Source organism: Emydura macquarii, unplaced genomic scaffold, assembly GCF_026122565.2.
Source record: "Emydura macquarii macquarii isolate MOO-44397 ecotype Brisbane River unplaced genomic scaffold, CSIRO-AGI_Emac_v2 contig_3477, whole genome shotgun sequence".
Taxonomy (NCBI): Eukaryota; Metazoa; Chordata; order Testudines; family Chelidae; genus Emydura; species Emydura macquarii.
Window position 1 is genome coordinate 8,202,218 of NW_027133614.1, and position 19,233 is coordinate 8,221,450.

Genomic DNA, 19,233 nt, shown 5'->3' on the forward strand with positions numbered 1-19,233 from the left:
TCACAGAATAACAAGGGGCATAATTGTTTTTGCCCTGCCCCTGTCCACATACAGCCCGAAGAAGTTGCAGTGTGTGACTATGTGTAGACCCAGAGATTACCTGAAAGAAAACAGTTATATCATCAGAGTAGAAATGCTTTGAGATGGCTCTAGTCCATCATTTTAGACCAGACTTGGAAACTTGTGGTAAAGAACTATTCATCAGCCTCTGAGGCTTTCATGTGTGAAGTCCCCACAAATCTGTCATCCCCACCCTGATGTCTTGTTCAGTATCTTTTTATCAGCAGTTCTTAAACTGGTCCCTGGACTGCTGGATGCCCATAGACTACTTATTGGTTATGTGAGAGACTTGAGGGGTCACATGATGCTGGTTTCCAAATTTAACAGAAAGTCTGATAAAAGCACATTACTTCTTCCAAGTATTACTTTTACATGCAATGGCTATATTTTCCACATAGATGATGAGAAATTGTAAATGAGATGTGTGATGTGATTGGTAATAGGACTCTCTCTTAAGGTGTAGTCCATGCTAAAGTTTGAGAACCTCTGATCTGTGTGAAACCATTGAAGGATAATCCGCGATACCATAAACTCCAACTGCAAGCAGTACGTGGATAAGTATAGCTTATTTATCCTCCAGCACTAATTGTTCCTCAGGGGATATAGAAACATAACCAAGGGCGTGGTCTTGATATTCAAAGACTTTTACTTGAAAAACTGCCTTGACCACTCATGAAGTCGTGTTCTGCTGACAGAGAATCGTAAACCACAAGGGAAAAAAAATCATTGTGAGCTAGGGTTGCTCAAACTAATAAGGTATAGAAGAATAAAGTTAAATGAAATTTTTCCAGTGAATGGAAGAGAGGAGACTATCACAGAACGTAAAATTATTTTTTTTTAAAAATAGTGTGGATAATTAATAGATAATTAATATTCTGAGAGATAGTAAGAGACATATAAAACCCTCATTTTTCTCCACTTACTTTCTGAACAAATTATCTGGCATATCACAATATTGGAAACACCTTTTTGAATCATTAAGGAGAGACAGGTAAGGGAGCCTGTTGCTCTTTTTCCCAGCATTGAGCCTTTTTAAATAATACCAGTCAGTAATGAGGGCAACTGCACCTGTACTCCCCCTCTATGTTCCTGCAAGGGCCACCCACTCAAGGATCCCAGCTCTTTGGCCAATTCTTTTAGATTGAGACCTGCATTTTTTTCCCTCCTGACTGGGACTTTTCCAGGCTGCACTGTTTCCTCACTACACTGTGAGTTCCCCAGCAAGCCAGACAGCCTCAACAGTCTATGCTTTGCTTTCTGCTCAGAGGCCATAAACAGCGTAATTGCCGTCAGTTATAAGTTACTGCACAGACCTTTCTAAGCAAATACATTTATTCTTAGGGTGAAAGCATTATAGAGAAAACATATTAAAAATAATAAAAGAATCTACATGCATGCTAATGAGCTTACCAGAACTGCTTCCCTTCAGCGCAACTCCAACAGGAGTTCTGGTAGGTATCAGCCCTTAAACACCGCACATGGGAGTTGCTGTGGTTACAAGTTCATGCCAGCTTTTGCTCAGAGCAAAAACATATGCATAGAATAGCCTCTCATTTTACAGCCTGGATGTTTGATTGTCAGAGACTGTGAACAGATAATCAGCCAGGCAACGGTTCTCTACCTGGGGTGTAGCCTTCAAAGTTTGGGTCCAGAGCAGGGATATTCATACCCCTTTCCCTAGGAATTTCCTAGGAAACACACTTAACTTAGTTGTACCCAAAGTTCCTTCTTGTCTGGCGCATTGTCTAAAATACTCCTTTGATGCTCGTAACACTTTCTGGAGTTTACACTGGACATATATCCCCCCCTAAAGAAGTTAAATAGAATTCCCCAATAATACATTAAATTTGCATTTATAATACAATGGATCTCCAAAGCTATTTAAACTTAATTGATTAAGTTCCAAAAATAACATAATAGCATTTTCCTTTTTAAAAATCATACACTAAACGTCCGTCTCCACCAGTTCAACCATCTGCTGTGCTTGTAGATATGCTCAGGCACACACAAAGTTGCTAATATTTTACAGGTTTAATATTTTAGAATTGCACCTTTTTGGAATAAATCTTAGTGTCTTTTTCTCTCCTAATTAATTGCACACTAGTGTGAAGAGGAGTTTGCAGTTGCCCCTCACTGAAATTATATTCTTTTGAACATAATGTCACTCTTCCCTTGAGTAGAAGTTTTTAAATAGCATTTGCAAAACTGTGATCAAATTGCATATTAGATGTGTATTTGACTACATATCATGAATGTTCCCATTTCTTTGTTGTGCTATTTACTATCAGGAAACCATCTGAGCTATATTTTAAAATTAAGATCCCAGAGTGCATTGGTACCAGAAGTCCTGTATAACATCACAAACCCAAGGATAATTTATATCCTGCCATAACACACATCTATCCCTGATAGTTGTTTTAAAACTTGAATAAAAGATATTTTAATCCATATATATATCCTTCTAATTAAGATGGATCTTAAACTCCAGGAAAAAAAAAAAGAACAAGGGTGGTATTTATTTTGTAACTCCTTCATCTAGTCCACAATGTTAGAGATGTCTAGTTAAAGAGATGTCTCAATTTTTTTAGATATTCACCTGCCTATTTCCTGTGAGGCTTTTGCATCAAAATGCACTGTTACATACATGTCAGGTCAATCCCTGTCATAGTCACAGGTGATTTTGGAACCACAAATTCATGCACAAACGTGTAATGCAGGAGTTTTAATATTACCCACTATTAATATTAAGTTTATAATTCTCTGTTACCGATCTTCCTTACATACCTGAAGGTTGGTAACCGTCAGAGTTGAGATCTTTAGATAGAAAGCAACTCATGGGACAGGAGAGTTTGTCCACTAATTACTCTGACCTTTCCTTTTTTTTTCCCTCTGTGGGGTTGGGGTAGGAGGATTAAGTAGGCTTCCGACACACATCACTGAGAACGGTTAAAAAATGTTAGGAGGTCTCAGAGCTGTACTCTGGCTTTTAATATAGCTTTCAATATTTAAACCCTAAATTTCATAGCAGCTCAATAATTTCCATTCACTCTTATGAGTGTGCGAAAGGACTCCTATTTTTTAATCATTTGTGTCTGTCTCTGGCCAAACAGTTGTGCTTCGCCGTTAGTCTCTGGTGCTTATTCCATACCTTCAGTTTTGCGTGTGACATGAGCTGTTTAAGTGCTCAGTGTATTTGCAGCAGGTGAAATAGTATTAAATAATAGTATCAGCAGGTGAAATAAGGTGTTACTAATCCTGTATGTCAGATGTTTACCTTGTTACTGCACTTAAGAAATGGCAGTGAATTTTTTCATTCTGATCCCCTACTGAAACAATTGAGCACTCTTTTTATTGCCAGCACACTCTTTCTGATGACTTTCTCAAGCTCCAAAAATAATTATATAATAGTTCTGATACTTTTTAGAAGTTAGCCTAAACGTGACTGCAAAATTTTTAAGCAAACAACTTTGGACTAAAAGTTATGAAACAGAAATTGTCCAGGTCCAAACCCAAGTTATTATATACCCCACCCGATGCTATAAAATCTCCTTTACTTTTTCAAAAACTGATTACTTTCTAATGTTCCTGCCATACTTTGCCTAACGCGCAAAAAACAAACAAACAAAAAACACCTGCTTGTAAAATGCCCTATTCATTCAAAGCAATTTGTATCTGTCTTCAGCATTCTTAACTTGTGGAGTATTTGGATGTAGACATTTATATAATATTCCAAAAAGGCATTCTCCCCCAAGGGTGAAATTTACCTTTTTTCTTTGTAATCTTTCATGATGGGAATCTATTCTTGATTTTGAGATGAAGTATAGAATTGGCCATTTTCACTTTTTTCTGTTTTGTTCAAATTATCTAGAAAATGGCTTCTTTGGTTTGAGCAGTTTCATAGCAGTTCATTTTCAGACAAATGTAATTGAGCATATGTTCTAAGCTTTTGTGACCATATTATTTTTTGCCTTATGCCTGAATAGTTGATTATTAATTGGCTTGCATGAAGATTCTTAATTGTGATTCTTGGGGTGGGGGGAGTGGAAATAAATGGAGGAACCATAGCAGAGTTTTGTTTGATATTGTATCAAATGGTATCAAATTAATTCTGAATTATGGTCCAGGGGCCACGTCTATAAAATAGGCTCCCTGTTACGCTCAATTAACATAAGTTTTCCCAGTGATCAGTGGTAGATATCGCCCTTAAATAGTATACTAGTTATAGAAGTTTAAGCTACTATTGCATTCAGTTACCACAGTAAGGAGTCTGGTATAAGAACCTGAATACAATGAAATAAAGTAGGATTCAGTAGTAAAAATATAATGTAAAATTATGCTAGATTTCAGATTTAAATTTATTTCAGCCCTTTGACTATTTGCATATTCAGTTTGTATGCACAGAAGTGTGCAAACAAGCCATATCAGTCACACACCTAAAATATTTAAAAAATCATGTGGTTGGCAGCATCATTTGTGTTAACAGAGAGCACACCGTTGAGATGAATGGGGGCAGTTTACATTTGAGTTATTTGGTTGTGTTTGATTCATATTTGTAAGGTTTTTTCCCCCAAAGATATACGGGCAAGAAACTTTTTAAATTAATTCTTGTATTCTGCAGAATCTGAATCATTTATGTGGGAAAGATAAATATCTGTCAGGCCACATTTTTCCACCTCTGCTAAATCTTTGTGATTCTTGACTTTACATCTTTAATTGCTTGTCCCTTTTGTAGTACTTTAAAGCACAAACCTTAATTTCTATTTAAAAAAAAAGTATACTTCATGTAGACTGTAAACCTTCAACTTTTTCAAAAGTACAGAACTCATTCAACAATAATTCTGGATTTCATTTGTTTGGTTCTCTAAGTTTTGCAGGCATTGCTACCGCACACGTTTGTGCAGCTTTCCCAACATAATACTACATAATAGTAGTTTCAAATCAGACCATTTTTATACCTTCTTCTCTCTGAAATTGAATAGGTAAATGTTCCTTATTAATATTTATGGAGTTTACAAGCTCACTATTAGCTGAGGTTTTTCATTCTTGCCTAGGATTGAAATGCCAAAACTTTTAATAAGTAGAAAAACTTAATTATGAAATATGTTGAATATGTTAGACTTGCTATAGTGGCAATGAAATTGAAAGTTGCTTTACATTTTATTTCCAAGATGGAAATTTCTGAAGATGGACCATGCGAATTATTAATATTTTCTGTTGCCATGTTGTCCTCTTTACTTGCATTTATGCTATATTTCAGTAGTGTGGATGTATTTAAATTTTGTTGTTTCTAAGTAAAACACTAGCAAAAGTTTATTTTTAAATGTGATAAAGGGCAAAAACGTTGAAAGAATCAGAATGAGAATTCAACTCTCACAATTAGGAAAGCCCCAAGATGGGCATTAAGATTAAAGCCCTCTTGATGCATTTTTTTAGTTGATGTGTCTATAATACTACACGAGCAAGGAGTACAGAAATGAAACGAATGACACTTCACTGAAAACATATACATTGGACACTGTTATTGCATATCTGCAACAGATAATGAAAGCTGATTAAGACCCTAATGTTAAGTGTGTAAGTCATGAGTTAACTATATACAACTTTGCAAGGTAAATTCGGAAAACTAAACTAACTTGTTTGTGATTAAAATATTGTGTAAGAAGTCTGTCTATGGAAGATTTGTGTTTTTGAAATTGCAGGGTTTTGTGACTAAATTAGTTTATGAATATTCATCATCTACTCCTTAGCACAGTTTATGCATAAGAATTAGGCATGTCATCCTTTGAACAAAAATGTTCAAGTTATTCAGAAACTTTTATGAGACAATGAGTGTCATTCATTCTACAGCTGAGGGATGATCATTGCTGCTACTCCTGATGTTTACTGTATCAACTAAACTTTTCGAAGTTAGCTTTTTCCCCCCCCAGGAAAATCGCTTCTCGGCTTATTGAAGGCTAAGATCAAGTGTTGTACCTGCAGTGATAGTTGCCATATAAACTGAAGTAATGCCAATGAACATTAGAGACTCAGGTATATAAAATCTCTATCCTTACTTGAGGAAAAGAATTGAAAAGTAATATTTATTCTCTACTTAAAATCAGCATCTTTCTTTTTTAGGGCAGCCCTGAAGTATTAGCAAAATTGTCATGCTGATGACTTTCATAGAGAGAGCACATTTTCCTCTCCAATTAACACATTGTGTCATCTCTTGTTTTGTATCAGTATGTATTTTTCTCCAGCTTGATGATATATTTGTCTCATTACAGGAAATTTTAAACAGTTAGTGTTGAAATCTCATACTAATTAAACAGCTATTGTTAATTGCACAGTTTTTAATATAGTGAGGGTCTGGAAGGTTTAAACCATCAGGAATCTCAAAGGGAAAAGAGGTAGAATAAAGCAATTTCAAAAGAAGGTGCCTTTTATAGGAGTATTTATCAGTTGTCAGCAGTTTTTTAGCTGTTTTTACTGAAAAGTTGGAATGATTGGAGGAGTGGATCTTTTTAAGCTGTCTAAAGTAAGTTTTTCATCCACCATTTTGCTGTCATTGGTCATATAAGGTCGTATGAGGAGAGTCTTAGTTGTTTTTTGTTCAATCTTATTCCTTCATTGTTTTGAATAACAGATAATTTCACACAAAATGTTCTTGGCTTTTCCTATTACTCGATGGGAAAACTTCTTTTTCCCCTCCTGGCTATGTATTTCTGTACTACTTCATGCACAAATTTTCAGCTTGCTGATGGCTTTTTTTAATCTGGGATGAACCCTTCTTTGTACTTCACTTCTCTCCTTCATTACAATCCTTACTTTGGCCCTAATTCTTTATTCTTCATTTGTCTGAGGATTTCAAATAATTTTTCCCCTCCCAGATGGTGGCCACTTTTGTATATTATCCATTCATTTAAATAGAATTGTTGAAATTATTTGCTACAGCACAACTAATCAGATATCTTTACACTTTCCAGTTGAAATGTTTAATCTTAAATGCTTCCATTCTCTAGTTATTTGGTATTATTTGTTTATCTTTGACTTCACTAGTGAGTTATTGATCAGTTTTCTCATGGTTCTCTGTACAAGAAAGATGAAAATTCAGGGAAAAGTTTGTGCCTGTTGAAAATCATGATATCCTCAGGCTAGTTTTATATACATACTGTTCTGTGACTGTATGTCTATTCTAGGAACCATACAAACTACAAAATAAGTTTTACTGAAGAAAAGTTTGCCATTAGAATTCATAATTCACAAAACTAAGATAATCAGATGTACAATCCTTTTTAGTGCCAATTTCTGTGTGCTCCCATCAGAAAACAGATGCTATGAGACAGCATGCCGTTCAAAACAACAATTTATCATAAAAATTCTTTTTTAGCCTTTGAAGAAGGTGCATAATGTTCTAATCTACACTAAATAAGAATTAGCTGTATCCTTTGGAAAAGTGCCGTATGGTTTTAACATTAAGTACAAACGGTTTATCCTGGGTTAGCTTGGGGATGGATACTTAAGACCTTGTGGTAGTTTTCAGCACTGGCTAGAAAGGCCTGCCTGTGTTAGATTCCTTTATCTCATCCTCCTCCCCCCAGTATTGGGATTGAGTGTGCCCTGTGCGTGTCTGCTGACTGATGTAAGGAATTACTGAAGAATTCCATCCTGTCTGACCTACCTTAGAAGTATGACAACTCTAACACAATGTTAGTGTAGGGGGGATTTGCTCAGGGCTCTTACAACACTGTTGAAAATGTCAGAGAATGGAGCTATGTGAGCTCACCCCTGATTTCAGGAAATTTACTAATTTGGGAATTTTTTTTTACAGTAAGTTTATGGAAGGCAGCATTAAGGGTGTGCTTCAAAATATACAATTAAAACTTCTTTGTGGCAACATTGTCTTCACACAGAGCATGAGATTGACTTTCCAATACAGATGGCCTTGGGAAATCTTATTCTCACTTTCTCAGAAAAAAGAGAGGGGTGTTGAGTTTTGCATTCCAGCTGTTCTTTAGTAGCAAGAGGTATCTCAAAGGTAGCCATCCTTTGCTCTTGCTAGCTCAGCTTGCTGCTTTGCCCTAGAGTGTAATGTTTTTTAACTATTTCTTTTTTATCGATTTCTGTCCAGTTTGGTGGTAGTTCTGTACGGACAGTGGCAAAAATACCTTTTCTATAGAGATGCAGCCTGTCTTGAAAAAGTTATTTTTTAAAATTAATGTAGAAGCATACATAGATCATGGTATTTAGCCAACAGAAAACAAAGTACATGCAGGGCCCAAGCATAATTTTTTCAGGCCCAGTACAAACTTGTAACATGGGCTCCCTCCCATACACATACTACAATCCCTCATCCCATACATACAATCCCATGAGCCATGAAATTTTTTTCCCTTATGGTTATAGGGGTAGCAGCTTGGGCTGGGCCACCCAGGGCCTCCGGGGCCCGGAAACGTTCCCCCTGCACCCACCCCTGTGGGGGCCCTGAGTACATGAAATTCAGGATTAATCCTTTTCTTCTGAGGAGTTAAATTCTTGTTGCTAGGTCAACAGGAGTGTAGTTGCTTTAGAAGTTGGAGAAGCTGACTATATGCTAAGCAGAGTTTTACCCATATGTAATTAATCAGGCATTTTCTTTTGAAGTTTATTGGAGAGATGGCTGGCTGAATTTCAGCCTTTTAGTAAGTTGAAAACTGTTTCATCTTTACACTCATATCACATTGTTTTGTAAGCCAAGATTGGGTTTTAACTTACACTGGAGAAACTTTTAAGATTTAGAGGGTCTGTGACTTTAATAATGTCATTGCTCTTGTAGTTCCTGGTCTTCAGTTTCCTACTGATGAATTTTCTTAGTTACAGAACACAATTACTTGTTTACATGCCCACATGGGAAGCATGTGATGGCCTCTTTTTCGTAGCTCTTTTGAAAATCTTTCCTCATTTATGGTTGCTGGGCACTTCAGGAGGTGTCCCTCACTTGATAACAATGGTATTTTGGGGTTTAGTGTTTATAAAGGCTCGGTGATTTCCAGATCAAGCGTGTGCTCAGTTTACATATAAAAAGGTGATTATCCAGTAGGACCTGCAAACTTAAGCTAGTCTCTTTTGCATTTATGCATTATCTAAGGATTTTATATCCAATATAGTTTCATAGGAATAAGTGAACAGAATTTGTCCTTCCATTTGAAACAACTGTAATGTTGCTTCAAAACCAATTACAATTGGCTCACTCTTTATTAATGGGTTGGCTTTGCAGAGCTAACAGGAGTAAAGTGTGCAGATTTAGTTTTTACATTAAAGTAAACAGATAAAACATGGAACACACATGCTCAGATCTACTGAGTGGAAGGTACAAATTTTATATACAACTTTTCAGAACAGAAATGCCTTTCAAAATCATGGCCATAGCTTTCCAGTCCAGAACATCTCATGAGTAGATTCCGAGAATCTTGCCTGTTTTGTGATGTGGACAGTCCGCCACTTTCAGTCACACATTAGACCTTGAATCTAAGTGAGCATATGTAAAAGGGGAGGTACTATTTCCTAGTGGACAGAGCACTGCACTGCACTGGGACTCAGGAGACCTGGGTTCCATTCCTGGCTCTGCTACTAGTCTGCTGGGAGACCTTGGTCAAGTGACTTCACCTCTCTGCCTCAGTTGCTCTATCTCTAAAATAGGGGTAATGACACTAACCTGCTTTGTAAAGTGCTCTAAAATCTACTGGTTAAGATCACTATTTAAGAGCTAGATATTTTTATTTACTTATTAAAAGGTGAGAACGTTAATCGTGTAAGTCAGCAGTTTCTCCTTATGATAAAATGTTGACTGACATCTACTAATTGTGGTGGATAGACCTTTAAGATAAAAAGGAAGGTTTTGTTTTTTTAATATTCAGACTAAGTCCAAAACAGTGGTCGTGAAGAATTTTAAATGTTGTGATCAAAGTTTTCTGCATATTTAGTTTTGGTAAATATGCTATGTCTTAATCATCTTCAAAAAGCTGTTCTACATTTAACTGAAAGGGAATCTGAGTAAGAGGCAAGCTATTGATGCAAATGTTGACTCTTTTTCTCTTCTTAAAGGAGGGTGCTTCTGCCAGGAAAACTCAAACCCCAGCAGCACAGCCTGTGCCAAGACCAGGTAAACAAAATTACTTTATTTGTGTATTATTTGGAATGAGAGCATTTTGCATTAAGACAAGACTAGCTAAAAGCCTAACACATTTTGTTAAGATATGTATTGGAGATATATAGCCACTGTGTATGAATTAACATGTTACCATGCGTGGATTGAGAATTGCAGTGATCCAGCGTCTGGGACTAGGTGTGTTCACACTGAACTAATGCCGAAATAGCACCGCTCGGCTGACAGACTAGTGACAGTTTTACACTCTGATTTCTTGTGAACTACCAGGGCTAGACTCAAATGACATATGCTGTTGGAATGCTTTGAAATCCAGCTTTGGCATACCATCCAGCATTTATTCCTACACCTAGCAATTCAAGAGCTACTGGATCCCAAAACTTAAGTGTGTGTGTGGGAGGGGGGATAGAGGGAGTGGTGTTTCATTTCAATTTTGAGATGAATTTAACAGCTGATTTCTTATGAACCATTAAGGCAAAAAACCCTATGCTTTATACTTTCTGCAGTATTTAATACCAGCATTGAAATGGTGTGTAGTATTCATTTTCTATTCTGTAGTTTCCTGAGACTGACAGCTAAAATGTTGAAATTCAACTGTCATGAAAGCAGTGGTAAATAGAATGACTAAGTTTCAATATCGCTACACCTGCTAGAGCAACCCAAAATTTGGCAGCTGGCACAAACGCTTTCAGGAATAGTATAGTTCTTCCAAGCACTGGTCTTAGACTAGTGATAGGGTTTGGGGGAGATGCCATTCTGGAATGATTTTCTTTTCTTAGTCATGCATTGGGCACTCCTGTTCATTTTCAAGACCCTTTCCACAAATTCCCCTTATTATTCACTAAGCATCCAAAAATGTGCTAGATGCTATCATGGTTTTAGTAGAATTAGTATTACGGTAGTTCCTAGAGCCCCCAGTCAAGATCAGGACCCCATTGTGCTCTGTTCAAATGCATTGCAAGAGACTATCCTTTTCCTGAAGTGCTTGCAATCTAAATAGAAGAAACAAAGTTAAAAGAAAAGGCAACCTCAACTCCAAAATCAAGCTTTCTCTCAAAAAATCTCAATTTAAGAGATTTCAGATAAAACAGTTTGTCTCATTAAAAAGACATGGTATTTGCACTAAAGAGCCTACCATCTAAGGTTTAAAGAGTCTGGGCTTATCTACACTTACCTCGGAGATTCGGCGGCAGTCGACGGGAGTTACACAAGCTATGCAAAAAACTTGCGTAACTCCCGTCGACTTCTCTGCTCCTCTTCTGCGCGCTGTCTTCACTGCACTGTGCCTACGGGAACCAAGTTCCCATTGACGCAGCGTTACGCCACTTGAGAAGGTGGTCTTAATACATCGATTTCTTGATAGACTGAGCGGGTCTTCACTGACCGCTCAGTCGATCCAGAGAAGTCGATATCAGTGTAGACATAGCCTCTGAGAGTACAAACAGAGAGGAGGGGAAAGGAAAAACTGTTATACAGTAGCTTAGATGTGTCAGGAATATACTGTGATGCTTTTTGGTGGGTATATACATCTACTCATGGCTTCCTTTGAATATATTACAATATTGGTGGCTTACATGCTAAGGCAACTTTTGTGTGTTGGGAGACAAGAAGAACTGATGGGAGAGGACGAGTAAGAACATGGGGGAAAGTGAGTATAGGACAGGCTGGGTTTGACAGAACAGTCAGGGATGTGAACAGTGACATTGCTAAAGCAAGGTATAAAACTGCTTTGTGTGGCATTGGTAGGTCACCAGATAATGTGGGCACATACCTTTTTAATTCCTTGGGATCTTTTTCATAAGAATAATGCTTAAAGATTTGCATTTGTAAAATATTTTTCTCATGAAAGTCTATTAAATATTAAATATTCTAAATGGTTTTTAGATTGTGCTGTGGTATTGATTCGTTTTTGGTTCTTTATCATCTTCCCAGTTGTTCTGGTGATAGAAAGGTCACCCTGCTTGTCGTATTTATCTCACTAGGGCTATTGAGAATATGAATGTATTTGGAACTGACAAACAAGGATATGAAAAGGATAGAAATAGCAAGAGCAGAAATCCAACTGGATAAACCACTGTCATGAACAGGGCCACGCTGCTAGATGAAATTTCACACATGTTAACTGACAGACCCGTGTATTTGTATAAAAATAGGTTATGTTGGTGTTTTCCCCTAGTTGGCCTTACATATTGTAAAGTGCAAAGAAAATTAAGAAGCAAGGTATTAAGGATCTGGAGCAAGTATGTCTCTTGGATTTTTGCTCCAAAATAGATTCATGTCATGCCCATCCTGGGACAATTGCTTTCCTCTTCTTTTAAAATGCTAGACTAAGAGCAGAGCAAATATTGGGACTATGTCTGTAGGAGAATGCTGTCTTCTTATAGCATGGAAATGTTTGCTTGGTCCATCAAATGAGACTATTTTGTAACACTTTGTCATTCAGCTGTTTTTACTGTTAGAATTTATTATAGTGCTTTTTATTGTATATAATAGTTAATTAAACCTTAAAACAAGGTGCCCAAATACAGTTTCATGTCTTCCAGAAAGAAGGAATATTTATTTGGGGATTATTTTAACACTTAAATACCATATATTTTTAATATTAATTAATGAAGTTACTAAACCATAAAAGACTTTGTAGTTAAAGATGGTGTCATCAATTATTTCCATGCTTTTGACAGTGTCAGGTAGAGATAATTAAAAATATGGTTCCTATCTTCTGACAGTAGGTATGTGTGAGGTGAATACTTTCAGTACCACAGGTTGGTTCTGAAACAGTTGGTCATAAATAACAAGTGTGTTATAACACTGGAAGTCAGTTAAGGAAATTTGTCATGCTTAGTACCATTGTGACTTGAAGGGGTATTGTACTTTCTATAATTTCTGAACTGGGCTAAACCCATATGATAAAAATTCTCATCCTCAGCAGCAAGTTTGTTTGGAGTCTTGAAAATGTTATGAACTCTTTGCAAAAAAGTCATCTATGGGATTTTCTAATCAATGGCAAGCCAACCTATTTAGTAGTACCAAGGCCTGCACAATTTTGTCATGACCTGGGCTGGCATTGTTGGAAGAGATGGCCAAAGAAAACTAACATATTAGAAGAGAGCTCATTACTGTAAAACTTTGGTAATGGGTCTCTTTGTCTTATTTTGCCAGGTTGTTTAAAGTGAGCCATGGCTGCATTCATTTTATAGCCATCAAATAATCCCATACTTGAACTGGAACATCTGCCATGTGAGCAGGTCACTGAACTTGGAAGCTTGAAAACAAAACTTTAAAAAGAAGAAATAATCCTGTGTCTCAGCTCGGGGAAAACGTTCCTCATCTGTTGAAGGGATTTCTACCCTAATGCAGTTGTTAAATCTTCTTGATTATTTCTGGCCAGCTTTTCAGTCTGAATGCTGCTATGCCTATCTGCCATGCTTTATTGTAGCTGGCATCTGAGGAGTTCACACAATTCAGATAGTTGGGGACACCAAACGTGCCTGGGGGTGTCCCTGACATTCAAATTTGGCAATTGTGAACTCTATGTTAAAGGGCAACCAAGTTTTCATACTGCCATTTGTCACTATTGCCATTAGTGGAAAGGATGAAGCTCTGTAAAGATCTTTTCTTCATGCATAGATCCTCAACTCAGTCCCACATCATAACACAATGAAATATTCGTGAAACTTTCTGCCACTGAAAATCCTCAGAAGCGTGTATTTTGTTGGTATGAGATGGGGAGAGGTCAGAGAAAAGCATAGAGATTAGTTTCAGTATACTTTTTGACTTTGGTGAATTTAACTTTCAGGATTATTTTATTAATATCAAAGATGTTTAGATTCCAAATATTAATAGCTAGATTGTGAACCCTTTGTTCACTTGGTACATAGTTACTCATATGAGTGGTAAACGATAAGCATTTGTGTCTATATATTAGTCATTAATATTTTCTCTGTTTTATAGTTTCCCAAGCAAGACCACCTCCAAACCAGAAAAAAGGTGAGCTATTTATAGCTATATAAATCCCTTTATAAAACAAACCTTCATGTAAATATACTTTTTTATCCTGAATTGAGAATGCTGAAGATGGAGAGGATTTACAATTAGATTTTGATATTTTTTCATAATTTTGAGCTGTAAGGCAAGTGATAAAAGATTTTTAATTGCATTTTGTTAAAATTATATTTGCCTCTTTTTATTCTCTCTCTACAGGATCTCGAACTCCCATAATCATTATTCCAGCAGCTACAACTTCTTTAATAACTATGCTTAATGCAAAAGACCTTTTGCAGGATCTAAAGTAAGTAGCTGACAAAAATATGCTTCATAAAAGATTGTCTTCAGATATAAAGATATAGCCAGAATAGTAATTATTCCAGAAACAGTACCTATTATCTCATGACAACTGAATTTTAATTTTGCAGTCCAAATTTTAAAGCAAGCATAGGCATCCTTGAATGGTAGGTAAAAGTATTAGTATGAATGTTATTTAAAGGAATGGTGACCTCTCCAGCCAAATACATTAACTGGAAGAAAGTGTTAATGTCTAAAGGCTGACTTTTTTTACTCTTCCATTTTAAAAGGTAAATTTTACCCATTCTCTGAGTCATTGCTAAATAAGGAATCAGTTGCACTTCAGTCTAGAATGGGTGAATATTTAAAAGTTCATATGTTACTAAAAATATAAATAAAGCAACAACTTGAAATATTTATAGCAACATAAATTAACACATAGAAATATTTGTTGAACAACTAATAAATTATTCTATCATTTCCGTACCCTGCAAACCATGATGCTATAGTATTATGATTGCTGTTTCTTAAAGAAGCACATCCAGTTGACAGTTTAAAATCAAACTCAGCATGGCTGAACCAACTAAAAGTAAGATTTGCTATTTCATTGTAAACTAGCTACTCTTCTGGTTAAAAAAGTAATACATGAGTAGATCATAATGTGAAAAGTTGCATATTTCTCACCAGCCATTACTTCCGTGCGTCTAAAAGAAGTAGTAATTTTTGCTTAGAAATGTATTCCCATAAATAAATTCTCTTGATATAAACTACACAAGAAGAAAAGAAAAATTTCTTCTCTCACTGTTAATACCTGAGTAATGGAGCGCTTTATAAATTATATGATGTCTCCTTTAAAAATGACTTTTCCTTGCAGAGATATGGCAAGTTGTTGCTCTAGGATCTTTTGAGACTATATTGTACACTTTGAGGTGTCTGTGAGCTCCAAATATGCCCAGTCACAGCTCACTGAAGAAAACCAAACACGAATTAGTTAATGCTGGTAGTTGGCATTGAAGGTGCACTAGGAGCGTATATGCTAATTGCAGTGAACCTATAGAAACTGTTGTGAAGTGTTGTTGTAACCAGTAGAAAAGATTGTGTATTTTCTGAGCCTAAAAATTTTACTAAAAGCTTATATTGTACTGGTAAAACTATTTTGGTTAGGGAGGGTGTGATTTTTTTAGTGGAAAAAAGTTATACCAGTACAGCTCCAAGTCTGGATTGAATTATACTTGTGTAAAGGTGTCTTATGTAGTGTATGAAAATAGCTATACCAGTATAAAGGACTTTTATGCAGGTATAACTGTCTGCAGTGGGCAGTTGTACCAGTATAGTTAACACAGTTCAACTTTTGTGAGTAAACAGCTCCTAAGAGTAATCTGACCATTATAGCACAGACTGTATGCTTCCTCCAGAAGTAAAAGAAGTGAAGGTTAAAGGGAAATGGGGGCAACCCAGGTTTAGTGTGTTTAAAACGGACCAAAAAAATCAGGTTGAGGGAGAAGGCAAATTCCATGAAGTGGTAGTGGAAGAGAAGAATTCAAGAAAATAGTTCAATTGGCTGTGAGTGTCATAGCCCGTCTTTAGCTAATTGGATACTATTTTCAGCATTCCAAGTTATTGCCCTTCATTAGGCCATCAAAGTCTGTAAATATATATAAATAAAATAATACTTTAGCTTCACATTAAGACTTTGTAAACTTCAAAATACTTGCTGTAAATAATACTTTTATATTTTTCTAACTTTAAACAGTAACCAAACTAACTTGTCCTAATGCCTGAAAATGTAGTTGGAGTGCTCCACGTGAAAATTGGTATATGTGACTCAAATTTAAATTAGAAAAGCACATAGTGCACTGTACAGGTGGTGATCATGTTTCCAAGTGTGTGTATGTGTACATGTATGTATAATATACATACATACACACACAAAAGTATGCACATGCTAAATCAGCTCTGAAACATAGAAAAGAATAATTTAGTTTACAGTATATTTTAAATGGCCACAAGGTTTTCAGCACTGAAATAGGCGTAAGTTAAGGATTTGCAATATAACCACTGCAGGTTTTATACTATCTAAAATGTAAACCTGTACACAACATGAATCCGATGGCAATATCTATTCCTTTACATACCGACTTTTGGTTTAAAAGAATATAGAGAAGAAAATGGTTTATAAGGGCACGGAGAGAAAATTGCATACACATGTAACTTTTGTGCATTTTTTTTATTTTTTCCATTCGCGTTTCCTCTTCTGCTTGCACCATCCCCCTCCCCCACTTCTTTACATAGCATGATTCTGTTGATTCAGGGTGGTAATGTAGGCTCAATACTTCTGCAATTCCTGCCTGTCAAGTATTTCTGAGAAATCTCTAGTTATTAAAACAATGTGGTTTTAAGTGCATTGGTCTCCATTTAATACCTTTAACTATACACTATCCTTTATATCTGGGAATATAATCTTAATTTACATAACTATCTTTCTTTTGTTTTTGTAATCTTTATTGCATTTTGAGTATTCTCTTCAAATCTAATACCATGTCAGAATTGCTGTCATCACCCATAGTAACAGTGGCTGTCACAATTAAATTTATAGACCAGTTGTAACAATGGTGGAATATATTTGCGTCCTTTGAATATATTTTAATACATAACCCTAACCAGAACACCACTTTCACATAGCGCGATAATATACTTTAATTTACTGGTCAATGACTACTTCAGATGCTGTTCTAGTTAATCGTTTAATCAGCCTTTTCTCCCACATAACGCTTGTGAATCATATTAACTATTTTAAAGGTGATTATGTGGAGTGTTTGTACATTAGTGGTGCTAGGGGAGTTTAGTTCCATAGGTGTCGCTTGTTTTCTGAGGAGCATGTGCATGTCACTAGCCAGGGTTGTCCTTTTAACTTTTAGTTAACAGCTAAGTCATTGAGAAATGTTCAGTGGGTTGTTTTGCGTAAACAAATAAAATTGGGAGGGTAACATAATTGCAACAGTGATTAAAAATAAGAAGGATGTTATTGGTGCAAATACTTGATTAATTTTCAACAAATCTATTTGGACACATTGAGCAGAGCTGTAATTGGTCATGAGGGACACCTGTAGATTTACGTACTATCCATTTTTGATGCTAACACTGATATAATTCACAACAAAATGTTTGCTTAGTTCCTATCATAATTTTAGCATTGCACTTTGAAAAACACAATTTGGACTAAGTATAGTAGCTGGCAAGGAAGGGAAAGATAGTACATATTTTGGAGTGGGGGACTCGACTATGCACAGCATCAACTCCCGAAGGAGTAATATATGGAGGTCTAAAGCCTAGTTATGCCCAACATGTACACTCCTGAGGATTCATAATTGTCCCCTGGCCTCTGGGCTCTGGTCTACACTTACCTAGAAATTCGGCCGCACTCGACGGGAGTTACGCAAGCTGCTCTGCGTAGCTTGCATAACTCCCGTCGACTGCTGTGCTTCCCTTCTGTGCGCCGTCTTCACTGCACTGCACCGATGGGAACCACTAGTTGAGGGGGTGGATTTACTGCGTCGACTTCCTGATCGATTGAGCAGGTCTACACTGACCGCTCAATCGATGTAGAAAGATCGATCTGACAGCGGCGACTTTGCTGCCGTCATTATAAACATACCCTGGGATTCTGTGATGAGAAACACCTTAATCTACAAATAGCAGCAGTCTCCACTCCATTTTCATCTGTGCTACAGTCCTAGTGTAAGCAAGGCCTTTGAAGTGATTTTTAGTTACAATACAGTTGCACTAATTCACACTGATGACTAGGAGACACAGTGTGGCTTATCAAACTTCACCAATTTGATATTAAGTGAACAAGTTGAATGAAAGGGATAATGCATTATAAAATGTCCTTTGTTCACTTATTTTGTCAAGTCTAGTTTTGTTTGTCACTTTGTGCTAGTAAATGTGTTGTGTATTTTATAAGAGTACGGTCATAATAATAATATGAGATCTAATCATGACTGCCTGCTTTTGAGCCTTTGCTGAAAAGTGGGATGAAAGTGCCAGATTTTTGTGAGAATGTGAGAAGCGTTGCCAATTGAAGTAAGAATGAATGAAGCTGTATTAATTTCAGTCTCTTAGTCATAAAAGTTTGTGTGTAACACAATGTTTATTTATGTGACCAGTGACCACTTTGTGTGTCAATTTTTGGAGTGATGGATTCTGAGTAGATCTGAAAAGAATCAACTTTTCTTCATTCTACCTCTGCATCTGACGAAGTGAGCTGAGTCTCACGAAAGCTTATGCCTACAAAAATTAAATTTGTTAGTCTTTAAAGTGCCACAGAACTCTCGTTGGTTTTTTTGGTAACTTTTCTTGACTAAATTTACAAAAAGTTACTTGGAAAAACAACTGAAAAATTATAAGGAGGACCATTAATGGTCAAATTTTAAAACTCCTTGTTTGCGGTGATATTGTAGCTGTCTTGGTCTCAGGTTATTAGAGAGACAATTATTACCTGACCCACCTTGTTTCTGTCAACTTTAAAAGAGTTGGACTTTTAATATGGTGGATGACCAAACATAAGTTTGTCAATTGCATACTGTAGTCAACTGTACTCACAATTGTATATTTGTAGATAATCCTCAAAAGGAGCAAGTGTTTAAATGTTTTTACATCCAGTGTTTAGATGTTTTTAAAGTTTGTAAGCACAGGAATGTTTAGCTAGACCTTTCATATTTGGTGATCATAAAATGGATCTTTTCCAAGTCTTTATTTTGGAACTAATT

General features: G+C 36.3%; 1 protein-coding gene across 1 annotated transcript in view; it reads left to right on the plus strand.

The window, feature by feature from the left end:
* The window catches only part of CDC73 (cell division cycle 73), a 142,257-nt gene that overhangs the window by 96,115 nt on the left and 26,909 nt on the right, over nucleotides 1-19,233 (plus strand). The window contains exons 11-13 of the mRNA XM_067535087.1: nucleotides 10,123-10,180; nucleotides 14,135-14,170; nucleotides 14,384-14,471. Of these exons, the coding sequence (XP_067391188.1) occupies nucleotides 10,123-10,180; nucleotides 14,135-14,170; nucleotides 14,384-14,471 (182 nt within the window). The remainder of the gene's footprint in view (nucleotides 1-10,122; nucleotides 10,181-14,134; nucleotides 14,171-14,383; nucleotides 14,472-19,233) is intronic.